The sequence below is a fragment of the Caretta caretta genome, chromosome 1, assembly GCF_965140235.1.
Source record: "Caretta caretta isolate rCarCar2 chromosome 1, rCarCar1.hap1, whole genome shotgun sequence".
In the NCBI taxonomy this organism is placed as follows: Eukaryota; Metazoa; Chordata; order Testudines; family Cheloniidae; genus Caretta; species Caretta caretta.
The window spans coordinates 298,417,532-298,430,886 of NC_134206.1; the positions used below are offsets into that span (position 1 = coordinate 298,417,532).

At 42.2% G+C, this 13,355-nt stretch overlaps 1 protein-coding gene across 9 annotated transcripts in view; it reads left to right on the plus strand.

Moving 5' to 3' along the window:
• Positions 1-13,355, plus strand: part of ADAMTS20 (ADAM metallopeptidase with thrombospondin type 1 motif 20) — a 207,484-nt gene that overhangs the window by 56,492 nt on the left and 137,637 nt on the right. For 8 of the 9 annotated variants that reach the window (XM_075124403.1, XM_075124402.1, XM_075124404.1 and 5 more), the window contains one exon: positions 7,443-7,705. In XM_075124403.1, the coding sequence (XP_074980504.1) occupies positions 7,443-7,705 (263 nt within the window). Of the gene's footprint in view, positions 1-5,947; positions 6,037-7,442; positions 7,706-13,355 lie in introns of all 9 variants that reach the window. The other variant, XM_075124405.1, reaches the window with a different exon arrangement.

Below are 13,355 nucleotides of genomic sequence, written 5' to 3' on the forward strand. Positions count from 1 at the left end.
GTGATTGTGTTGATTTAAGTCTAGGGGTGTTGTGCTGGGAGGGATGTGTGGGTGGCAGTTGGGCGCATAGGTGTGGCAGTTGAGCCAAGTAATCCACCGTCTATGCAGTTTCCCTTCATACAGTCAATGAAATTGTAAATAGATTAGCTGTGGAGGAAGGGTGGTGATTAGTTGAGTTACCTCTAATCTGACAGTGATCCAGGACTCTTGGCATGACATAGATACATGCCTTACTATAACTGTACACCTCACCGGTATAATTCATAAAGTCAAAATGGCTGAGAACTTAAAAATTGTACGGTAACAGACCGCAAAACTGAGTAATGATTCAAGTTGGTTATACTCTGAACAAAAAGAGCTCTGTCATGCTTGTAGCTGCTTCCATCACCTCACGCTGACTCAGAAGACATTTTAGGCTTCAGAGTGACACAGTGACATTCCTAGAATCTTGTTAGGTGGATTTTAAACTTGGAAGCAGTAAGTATAAGATAAAAACTCTGTGGACTCATAGATTTTAAGGGCACAAATGGACCATTATGATCATACAGTCTAATCTTGTGCATTACAAATGGCATATAAATTATATTTCTATATATGTATTTTGTTGAAGGTTACTTTAAAAACATGGTGATATCCATTGATTGGTATTGTCTATCAGGTAGTTTGTACTTTATTTGAAAATCATGGAAATATCAGTCGTCAGATTATTCCTTGTATTAAAAAAAAAGCAAGAGTTTCAGTCAAATTCATGTAAATATTACACCACCAGTTATAATTTTTGAGTTCTGATCTGACATTGTCTTTTATATTTCTGTTCAATGCCTGCTCTTGCACTAGGTTTGTATAAGGCCCCATTCTTGGTTAGTTTTAGGAACTACTGTAATAAACAAAATTAATAATAATTGCACTTTTTAAAAAAACTACACATTATCCTTTATCCAAATCATGGTCACTGCCATTTCACTGGTGTGTCAGATTTTGCAGTTTTTCTAATCAAATCCAAAAGAAAACTCATTTCATTCTCTACCCTTTCCATCATATCCACAAAATGAAAGATTCTGGGAAACTAGCTTTGTAAAGGTAATTGTGAGAGTGCGCTGGGAATCAACAGCTGAGCCAGCACTCTAGTCACTTAAACACCAATTAAGTCCCCCCAGGATGGACCTGATGGGGGCCTAATTAGTGGGTTAGAATGGGCTGGGCGAGGATTAACGATCAAATTGGCCCATTAACACAGAAGGAATAAGAAGGCACAGGAAGCAAGTGTAGGGGAGAGAGAGGGAGGCTAGCAGGGTCAGAACCAGGAACATTCTCTGGGTTGTGAGCTCTTCCATTTCCTCAGCAGAGAAGAGAGGTGAAACTGTTGTTAATGTATGGATCAGTAAGGTGGTGGAAAGAGCCAATGTAGATAAACTGAAGTGGGGTGTTTAATGGCTGAAGCTCTCTGGCTGTGTAGACAGACAGAGCAGAATATAGGAGCAGACTAGTTCACTGTCACACTAATTATTTCACATAAATCAGAGATTCTACAAGGCCTAAAACTATTGAGTTAAATCGGTATAAATTTGTGCATAACCAAATTAAGCTACTTTTAAACCAACCTAAGAATATCTATTCACAAACTTGCACCCAGTTTACTAAATCAGTTCAGAAATACTCCTTTAGTGAAACTGCCAGAAGTTTGCTTAGAGAGCAAGGGCTAAGTCTCCTTTTGTTAATTCAATATTGTCACAGTTCAGGCCAACTGTTCCGGTATTCCTCCTCTGTGGCCCACCAAGGGCACCCACTGAGGCTTCTGGATCACAAGCAGCTATCTCTCTTGGGTGGAGACATGCGTCTCTCCCCCTCCTGACTGGGTTTTTTTCCCCAGGCTGTACTATTCCCTGCCTACAGTGTGAATTCTCCAGCAGGTCAGACTACTTAAGCAGGCCTGTTTTGCTTTTCTCCTCAGAGGCTATAAACAGAGTAATTGCCCACAGTTTTAAGTTACAGTGCAGTTTTTTCTAAGCAAGAGCATTTATTCTTAAGGTAAAAGTATTACAGAGAAAACGTATTAAAAAGCACAAAAGAACCCCCATCTCCATAAGGGCTTTGGTTGATGTCAGTCCTTCCCACCTCATCTAAGGATTGGACAGAAGGTTCTGTTTGCTGGATCAGAAAAAAATCCCCGAGTCAGTTTAAACTCAGGCTATTTATCCAAAAGTTCGTTTTTGTCTGTTGGCCTCTTGAAAATCCAATCTGAACTAGTACAGGCAAGCCTCCTCAGGAGGTGGTACCACTCTGTAGATATTACAATCTGAGTGAATTTGCCTAATCACCCCCCACTGTTCTTAGTTCTTGGAGGACTGTGGTTACCTTCTCCCATGGAATTACATAAAATTCCTGGCCTGCAATGATGCATAAACTTAATACAGTAAGATCTCTAAAAGAGATTGCAGGAAACTCCCATATCTGTCACAAATATATCCACTATTTTTCTTGAATTGTAATTCGGTAGCATTGTATGACATAGCACTACTGAACAATTCCTTGATAGTGAATGGTTATGAATTAACATGAGCATAAATGAGATCACAATCTGATTTTTTTCATGAACATTTATAAATGTGCAGCTGTGAACAAGTATCCCACATCATAACTGCGTCTCCAGTTTAAAATAAAGTTTTTCAAAGCATTCATACTCCAAAACTTAAATTTGCCCTAGATTTTCAAAGATTAAACACATAGGCATGGTAAGCCTCTCAAGATACGTCTACACTGCAACAAAACCCTCATGGAAATAAGTCTCAGAGCCCAGGTCAACTACCTTGGGCTCATGGGGCCTGTGCTATAGGGCTAAAAATAGTAGTGTAGACATTCCTGCTGGGTTGGCACCCAGGCTCTGAAACCTGGTGAGGGTCTTAGAGCCCAGGCTTCAGCCCAAGCAGAAATGTCTGCACTGCTATTTATAGCCTGTCATTTGACCCGGGCTCTGAGACTCTCTACTGCTTTTTGCAGTGTAGACATACCTTCACAGATCAGATCCATCGACATATTAAATTGATAATTGTAAGTTTTCTGAAAGCTGCCAGATTCTAATTTTAATAGGTCTTTGGTGATATTGTTCATTGTATCCCAATCCCCATCCTCTTGTAAGCTCTTCCTGGTTCTGAAGGCGGACAACATATGGCAACACATAGTGGAGATACAGTGACCTCCTGAAGGCACATTACTGGACGTTGTCCAGTGACTGGTATGCCAATTCAATTACATACTATTTGTGGAGTACTCCTCCACCAGCTTGCTTTCCCTGGAGTGTAATGCTCTCAAAAATGATACCTTTGTTTTCACAATCAAGTGAATTATGATACTAAAACCCAGTTAAGCCCCCTTACATGTAGCCATGTGGCTGTGCATGGGAAATTGTATGGTAATTTTTCTTTTAACTGTGGGCATAAATTATAGTTCAGTGATTTTAAAAATATTAGGAGTAATGTTATGCATTTGTAGCCATATTCGGTCACCCTTACTCTCACTGAGCACTTACGCCATACATATTTGCACTGATATCAAAGTGCATGGTAGTACCTCATGGAATATGGAACTACTCATTGTGAGTAAGGGTAGGAGAATGTGACCCTTTATGATTGGATCGTCACAGAATAATTAGCATTTCCATTTTTTAAATATCAGATAACAAATCAGCTCTACTGAAAACCTTTGCTGTATTTGCTGTACTTGTTCAGACAGAGTTGTGCTAAAAAATAAAGGATCAGATTCATTTACTAGTGAAAAGTAGCAGAACCATAAGAACAGCCCTACTGGGTCAGACCAAAGGTCCATCCAGCCCAGTATCCTGTCTGCCGACAGTGGCCATTGCTAGGTGCCCCAGAAGGAGTGAACCTAACAGGCAAAGATCAAGTGATCTCTCTCCTGCCACCCATCTCCACCCTCTGACAAACAGAGGCTAGGGACACCATTCCTTGCCTGTCCTGGCTAATAGCCATTTACAAGTAGATTCACAGCTTTTGTATTCTGTAGAAGATGCCTTCAGAAAATTGCTGTTGGGTGCCTCTCCTCATTTACATTGATTTTATATCCGAACAACTCCACTGACTTCAACAGAGTTAATCCACTGTTAGCCTCTGACAGGCAAATCAGACTTTGGATTATTTATTTTGTTTGGCTTGCTTTAGACACCCAGAGTGGGAGTCACAAGGGGAACTAGAAGTCTTGGTGCCACTTAAGCACCTAAATCCAGCACTTAGGCCTTACTGGCATTTTAAAAACCCCTGTTCAGGTGCTTCCTAATTATGCAGGGGCCTGAAGTCCCGAGGTACTTAAGGTTCTGCTGCTGAGCATGCGCAAAGTTGCCTCAGTCCTGACAGCGCACAGCGGCTGAGCACCTCACTCACTGATAATTCCGAGTAGGATTCAAAACATAGGCGTTTTCCACCTATATTGCATTTGGGGCCTGATCCGGTAGATGTTCTCAAAGCACATCTAAACCAACACGAAACAGCTGGAGGACAGAAAGGAGGAAGAGTAGCAGCAGCTCCTCCCTTATGACTCAGCAATTAGGGCACTCACCCAGGATGTGCGAGACCAAGTTCAATTCCTGCCTCTGCCTAATGTGAGATGGGATTTGAACTTTTGTCTCCCACTTCCCAGGAGAATACCCTAACTACCAGGCTATGGGGATATTCTGTAGCAGAGCTCCCTGTCTCTTCTGTTGGAACTGTTCCACTGTGTATAAATACATAGATATTAAGGTCAGAAGGGACCATTATGATCATCTAGTCTGACCTCCTGTACAATGCAGGCCACAGAATCTCACCCACCCACTCCTGCAATAAACGTCTCACCTATGTCTGAGCTTACTGAAGTCCTCAAATCATGGTTTAAAGACCTGAAGGAGCAGAGAATCCTCCAGCAAGTGACCCGTGCCCCATGCTACAGAGGAAGGCGAAAGACCTCCAAGGCCTCTTCCAATCTGCCCTGAAGGAAAATTCCTTCCCGACCCCAAATATGGTGATCCCTGAGCATATGGGTAAGATTCACCAGCCAGATACCCAGGAAAGAATTTTCTGTAGTAACTCAGATCCCACCCCATCTAACATCCCATCACAGGCCATTGGGCCTATTTATCATGAATATTTAAAGATCAATTAATTGCCAAAATCTTGTTATCGTATCATACCATCTCCTCCATAAACTTATCGAGTTTAATCTTAAAGCCAGATAGGTCATTTGCCAGATAGTTCATATACATTGGGCTAGAGCAGTAACAAGAATGACACCAGCCCAGGCATAGGTGCTGAGTCTCTTTGAAGGCAAGGCTTAGGCCAAGTTCCTCTCTTTGGTATTTCCTTCTAGCTAGCTTAGGCAGCTCCTTGGTCAGTGTGCTGGCTTTTGTGAATCCCATTCTCTGGGGCCTAACTCTCCCCAGGTATTGTCTAGGGAGTCTGGGTGTCTTAGGGTATGTCTGAACTTCAAGCTGGGGGTGTAATCCCGTTTGAGGAGATATACCTGCCCTAGTGCTGATCAAGCTAGTGTGCTAAAAATAGTGGGTAGCCCTGGCAATACAAGTGATGGAAGGGGCTAGGTGCCCTGAGCATGTACCCATAGGAGACTCTTGGGACATAGTCAGGGTGGCATGCCCCTCCTGGAGCTTGTGCCTCTAAGACTGTGCTCTATCAGAGCTAGCACAGGTATGTCTCCTCAAATTGGAACTAGGGGTTTTGGGTGCACAAAGAATTCAAGCCCTTAATTAATTAAATACAAAAAATTATGTTTAAATGACAGTAAGGACATAAAAGTGTAAACAAAACAAAATCCCTGTAATGACCTGAATTAAGTCTTCAGTGTCAGCCTTGTTTATAAACTTCCTGGCTTTTGTTGGTTTGTGTCACAATTTTACTATTTAAATGTAATTTTTTGTATTTAATGTCCCTGTTTTATTTTAAAGAAAAACAATTTCAACCCTTTCATGGAAGATTATAAAACATACATTATTTACCTGAAGAGACCAGAACTGGTACCTTTCCAGTCTTTCAGGTAAACACAAACTTAAGCAACATTATTGCTAATGTATTCTACATTTTTATTTGTCTAAAGTTGTGTTATTTATTTGATTGTACAGAACAGTTTCTTCTGAGTTGTTTATTGGTAAACATTGATTGTAAATGTTTTAAATGTGTATGTTTTTTGCTCACTAGATGATAATGCCCTTTATTATCATGAAAATACACTGCTCATTTTGACATTTAATAAAGCTTATGAAATATATGTGAAAAGCAGCACCTGTGCATGCATAAGACTTTTCTATGCTTAACGTATCAATTACTGTAGTGGTAACTTTTTGTTTTGTGCTATAGTATCAAAATCATTCAGATCATATTATGGGCTAAAGAACATTGGGGGTGGGGTGGGGGAAGGGAGAAATTGGTGCCAAAGGCAAGTCAGAAGGAATCCTGGCTGTGGCTAGCTATGTGCTGCAGTGGCATTACAGTTCCATCACCCTCTGGAAGCATAGATCATGAGTTCCTCCTCCCTGTGCTGGCTCAGCTTAGTTGGCTGAGGGGGGGCAGAAAGGGAAGGGCAATGGCCCCAACTTCATTCTGTCTTTCCTACCTTCCTTGATGAGACTAGTGGTGTTGGAGCAGGCCTTGTGATTGAGGAGCACAAACGGGGAGACTCCACAACTTGGCCCTTGATTATGTATTCCTTTGTCCTCTCTTTCTTCCTCCTCTGTGTGTCAAATTCTTGCTTCTTTGACTCCTACACATACATTTAATGCAATTAATCTGTGTCCTTGCAGAACCCCTTTGAACATGTGCAGTCACAGTCTGGGCAGAAACAGCAATTGGGTATAGCAGTTCTGAGATCTTTCTTTTATGTGTTATTTGTCCATGTTTCCTGTAAGCCTTGATGGTGAGTGTAGCTATTACAATGAGTTGTTGTCTCGTCTACAACTGCATTGTATCAGATTTCACCCTTTAAACTGAGGTTCACGCAGGTGGACATCACACTGCTCTTGTCCTTCCAGCTTGTCAGTTTGAATTTTAAAATGATTTGCATTCTAAAAGGTATGTAATACGTCTCTTTCCCCTGTTTGGGACAAGGACAATGTTTTTGCTCTGTGTTTGTACAGCACCTAGCACAATAGGGTCCTGGTCCACATTGACTAGGGCACTTAGGCACTATGGTAATACAAATATCATTTCTTACAATGACACCATATATGGGACAACTGTACACTGTATAATAGTGTACTGTAAATATCCAATTTGATATTCCTGTTTCAGGCTTCCCTATCTAATGTTTTGTGCTTACATTGATTAATTTTGGAAGCAGATTGTAAATATTACAGCTTTTGCACTTTATTTTGTGCAATCTTTCTCCTTACTCTCTTTAAGTTTAGAAACTGCATGCTATAGTAACTGGGTTTTTTTATCTTACAGAAAAAGAGATGAAGAAAATCACTTTACCTTTTCCAGACTATGGCAGTTTAAATGAAGACCTAAATATTTTACAAAAGGCCACAGTTTTAGAGTATGCTTCTAAAAATCTATCAATAGAGGATGATAGAAGCAATCCACATTCCCGGAAAAAACGTTTTCTTTCCTATCCAAGATATGTAGAGGTGATGGTTACAGCTGATACCAAAATGGTTCGCCACCATGGACGGAGCTTGCAGCACTATATATTAACACTTATGTCAATAGTAAGTAAACCTAAGTGATGTTGCCAATAGTAAGTGAATTTATTACTGTTCTGGTATTTTCCCTTTAAATTTTACACCCTTTAAATCTACTGGAGCATCTGCGTCCAGTCAGATGGAATTCTGTATTGAAACAAGGAACTTCTGTAAACATAGAAGATCGGGGCCAGAACCTTAGCTGGTAGCTCTGTTGACTTCAGTGCGGTAAGGTGCTACTTACCATAACTGAATGTGGTAAAATCTAGCCCTTGATTTGAAAAAACATTAAAAGAATTAGTAATAGGTAATAATTCACTGTAATATTTAAGTAAAATGAATAAATGTACACAGCAGTGCTGTTTTTGAAAACATATTAAGAACATGTAGCTGTTGTGAAACAAAATGCCCAGGTTATTTTATATTGGTGCTTGTAGCATTTTCAAAATAATAATCAGATTCTCAGATGGCTTCAGGTAATTGAACTACTTCAGTTGTAAACTGTTTGTGTCAGGGACTGTGATTTTCATTCTGTGTTTGTACAGCACCTAGCACAATAGGGTCCTGGTTCATGTTGAATAAGGTTCTGAGGCACTATGGTTATAAACAACAGTAATAATAATTAATAATAGTAATACATAATTAACACCAGCTGAGGATCTGGAGGGAAGAGAAGACTGAAATGCTAGATCAGCTTAGGGATAGTGTCTCTGTATCTGCTCATCACCACAAAAGGGATGAGGGGGGGGTGGAGGTTTGGTTCTGGTCCTGCTCCTCCTCTCCTGCACACTGACTCTCTGGTCAGCTGCAGACAGAAGCACATACTGCTACTTTTGAAGGAATGGTGCAGTGGTTGCACACCCTAGAACTCTGAGATCTGAGAGGCATTGAATTCCTCCTACAGCCTACTCTAGTATGTCCCTTAATGAAAGAATTTGGTCCTTAGCATACTCAACCCATTTGCACTGAAGGAAAACCAACTGGTGCTGAGCATTCAGATTGGACAAAAAGAGATCTGTGAGCGACATCAGTAATATAAAGGTAACTTTATATTGACCTGGGGCAGATATACATTGAGATCAGAGGTATGTTCCAGCAACATAACAGAGTGTCAGATAAGACTTAAACAAAAATAGGCAAATGTTCAAAATAAAATACTGTACACCAGATCCTCAGCTGGCATAAATTGGCAAAGCTCCATTCCAGTCCCAAGAAGGAAGCAAGTCAGACCACGGGCTTTCTTCAGTTAGTGTCCTTCTGCACAGTCAGCCTCCGAGCTGCCAAGACAGAGAGGTTCCTCCGACAACAACCCTCCACCTCTTCCTTTGTTGCTGCCAAGTCTGCATCCTCTACTAGGAAGCAGGTGTCAAGAGCCTGACAACTTCTCAAGGTTCACTTCCTTTGACCCCCCTTCATCAACTAACTCTTACTTTGTGGAAGCCTAGACTCAGATGACCTTGGGCCACTGGGTCCTCGAAATTGTTAACGAAGGCTGTTTTAAGGAAAGAAGGGATTCAATTCTGTCCATGCCTAGATGACTAGTTCATCTGAGGAAGATCACCCCAATAGGTCACCAAATAACATTAAAGGTACTCGCCACTCTGAGCCTCAAAGTCAATAGAGAAAAATCCACATTTTCTCTGACTCAAACAGAGAGTTCATAGGAGCTGTGTTAGATTCCAGGTCAGTGAGAGCCTACCTTCGTCAAGATGGAACCTCCTCAACCAACTTCAAACTCAATCAAGGACATCAGTGAGAATATGCCTCAGGCTCGTGAACGTATGGCCTCATGCACCTATGTGATACAGTTTGCCAGACTTCACCTGTGCACCAGACGGGGTGGTTGAAATCAGTGTATCTACACAGCAGTCATCACATGGACATAATGGACACAATCCGACACCACAACTAGGCTTTATGTCAACAGACAGGGAGGAACCAGGTCATCTCCACTCTGCCAGAAAGCCATTTGGCTTAGATTTGTGCATTCATCACTGGATCATGCCACTGGCCTTGCATCTTCCATGTATACAGGACTCACTAGTAGATCACCACAACAGACATTTCAGACAACCATGAGTGGTTGCTCAAGGACCCAGTGCTGAAGATCATCATTTGCAAATGGGGATAGCCATCAATGGAATTATTTCTCACAGACCAGAACAATTATGCCAAGTTTTCTGATCTAGATGGTGCTCCAGTTCAGGCTCCCTGAAGTTGTCTTTTTCATCTCCTCAATATTGGGACTGAGGTCTGATAATACTGAGGATCTTGAGACAAGAGGCAGAGATGATGATCATGGTGGTCCCGGTCTGGGACCCAGGCAGTTCTGGTATTCAGATCTAGTGAACCTCTCAGTGCAGCCTCTGATCACTTTACCTCCTTTGCCTGATACAATCTCACAGAACAATGGTAAGATCCTACATCTAGACTCATCATTGTTACATATGACAGCCTGGCTGCTGACTGGATGACATCCACCAAAAGAAGCTGTTCAGCTGAAGTTCAGAACATTCTGTTTCAAAATGGGAAATCCTCAACTAGACAGATTTATAAAGCTAAGTGAGTAAGGTTTTTATTTGGATGTCTCAGCACCAGCTGTCTCCCTTGACAACATCTATTTCATTGATACTGGGCTATTCACTAGTCCTGCAACAATTTGGGCTTTCTATTAGTTCCAAAGGGAACTAGCAGCAATAGCTGCACATTACCCTCTTATCCAGGAGCACACTGTATTTTCTCACTCTACAGTGACTGGATTTCTTAAGGGCCTCAGTCATGTTTTTTCTGCAGTTCAGCAGCTCCCTCCCTCTTGGGACCTCTATGGTATGAACAGGATTCATGGGTCTCCCCTTTGAACCCTTAATAACATCTTCACTTTACTACCTATCAGTGAAGACTGCCTTTTTAGTAGCCATCACATCAGCTCAAAGGTGGGGAGGGGAAAGATTCATCCCCATATTATGAATCTCCCTTATACAGTATTTCAGAAGGCTAGAGTTACTCTCAGGCCTCACCTCAAGTTCCTGCCAAAAGTAGTTTGAGTTCCATAAGAACCAATTTATTCATCTCCCAGTTTTCTTCCCCAAGTCTCACCCAATCCCAGCGGAAGCTAAACTTCATATACTTGATGTGGTAAGGGCATTGTCATACTGTCTTACCAAGACAAAATTATTTAGAAACATACCTAGACTGGCACAGATTCTCAGAGGTATCTAGATTTTTAACTTCCATTGATTTCACTGGAAGTTAGGAGCCTAAATGCCTTTGAAAATCTGGGTCTTTGTGGCCTTTGCTGATAGGGTTAAGTATCAGGCAGTATCTTCACAGAAATCTATCAAAATGGGTGTCCAACTACATAAGAACATGTTATGAGCTGCCCAAGTTGGATCCACTGGAACACATTATATCTCATTCCACTGGAGGTCAGGCAACCTCTATGTATTTGAAGAATGCCTCTATTCCTGAGACTTGTAAGGCAAATACATTAAGCTTGGTCCTCACATTTACGAGACCCTAATCTTTTGGTCAAAGCTTCCAAATAGGATGCCCATGTTGGTAGGGCTGTCCTGCAATCATTGTTTAGGCAGGACTCTTAGTACCCATCTCCAAGCAATCAGACTACTGCTTGTTAGTCACCAAGAATTGAATCCATGTGGACAATCACTTGAAGAAAAAAGAATGGTTACTTAAGTACCTTAGAATAAATGTCATTCTTTAAGATGTGTTGTCAACATGGATGCCACAACTCACCCTCCTTTCCTGCTACTATATATTCCTTCCCACATCGGGGTTGGGTATTGGTGAAGGAACTGAAAATGGTTGGATTTGCCTCCCTTTTATACTGGGGTCTGAGGGAGGATGTGAGTGTATCTAGGGCACAGGTGCAGCTCCGATGGACGCTTCTGGCCAAAAGAAGCCAATCTAATGCACATGAGATGTATATACACAAAGAGTGGCATCCATGTAGACAACACATCTTGAAGTGACACAGTTTAGGGACAGGGGTGTTGGCGGTCAGGCCTAGTGGTCAGAGTCAGGGTCAGAAGCCAGCAACCAAAGCCAGAGTCAGAGCCAGAGACAGGGTCAGGATTATGCCAAGGGTTGGGGCCAGAGTGGGGGGATCAGGACTCATGCAAAGGGTCAGGAGTGGAGTCAGATAGCCATGCCCAGGGTCAAGTCAGAGTCAGGAACCAGGAAACAATGCTTGGGGTGAAGCCAAAATCAGAATTAGTAGCAGTATCAAGGATCAAACTGGAGTCAGGTAACAATGCCAGGATCAAACCAAAGTTGGGGCTTTGGGTCCTGTACGTCTGCTGATTAGGAGTTCATTCAGTTGCTTAGACAACTTCCTGTGCCTCCTTCTGGCTTAGGTAGTGTGGGCCAATTGGTAGGGCTGGATGTCTGCTCCAATCAGGAGCTTCATAGGCAGAGCATCTGGTGCGCCAGAGTTCTGCTAGCACCTATCCCTAATGGTTCTGGAGAGCTGTCTTGTGGCAGTTGTGGTCTGGGCACTGCTTGGAGACTTATAGGTCTGTGTTTGAGACCTGCGATCCCTCACACACAGTTTCTTTTCTACATGAAGGGTAAGCTTTCACTGTGGCTTCACCCTGGTCCATGGGTTTAGCCAGTGAGCGCTGTGGTCTAGCTACCTGATTTATGTGCAGAAATGCCTCTTTGCTTATGCAAATGTAGGTTTTGCGTGGGCAGAAAATATCTTCTGCAAAATATTTGGTACAGTTTTGAGGCATGTTGTGAAACCAGTCTCTTAGAGTTTGGTTCTGCTCCCACTAAAGTCAGTGGCAAAGCTTCCATTACCTTCAATGGTGTGTCTCAGTCCCTGCTGTGTTATTTCCTGGTCTTTCAAAGGGATCTATGTAGGCTGACTGTTATATTGGAATTTGGGAAAGATTTCTTTCAGGGTACCACACCCTAAAAGAAATCTTTCCCAGACTTCCTCCTCTGGCCTTCAAATAACCCCCCAACCTCACCAAGATCATCATCCGAAGAAAGCTCCCCATAGTCCAGGACACACCAACTCAAAGCAGCACCAGACACTGCCAGAACAATAGATGCAAAACTTGTGGACATATCTCCACTGCTCTGATGATCAGTACCCCCACAACACACCTTTCAAGATTTATGGGTCCTTCACATGCTTGTCACAACTTCTGATGTACCATCATAGAATCATAGAATATCAGGGTTGGAAGGGACCTCAGGAGGTCATCTAGTCCAACCCCCTGCTCAAAGCAGGACCAATCCCCAATTAAATCATCCCAGCCAGGGCTTTGTCAAGCCTGACCTTAAAAACTTCTAAGGAAGGAGATTCTACCACCTCCCTAGGTAACGCATTCCAGTGTTTCACCACCCTCCTAGTGAAAAAGTTTTTCCTAATATCCAACCTAAACCTCCCCCACTGCAACTTGAGACCATTACTCCTTGTCCTGTCCTCTTCTACCACTGAGAATAGTCTAGAACCATCCTCTCTGGAACCACCTCTCAGGTAGTTGAAAGCAGCTATCAAATCCCCCCCCCCATTCTTCTCTTCTGCAGATTAAACAATCCCAGTTCCCTCAGCCTCTCCTCATAAGTCATGTGTTCCAGACCCCTAATCATTTTTGACAGGTTTCAGAGGAACAGCCGTGTTAGTCTGTATTCGCAAAAAGAAAAGGAG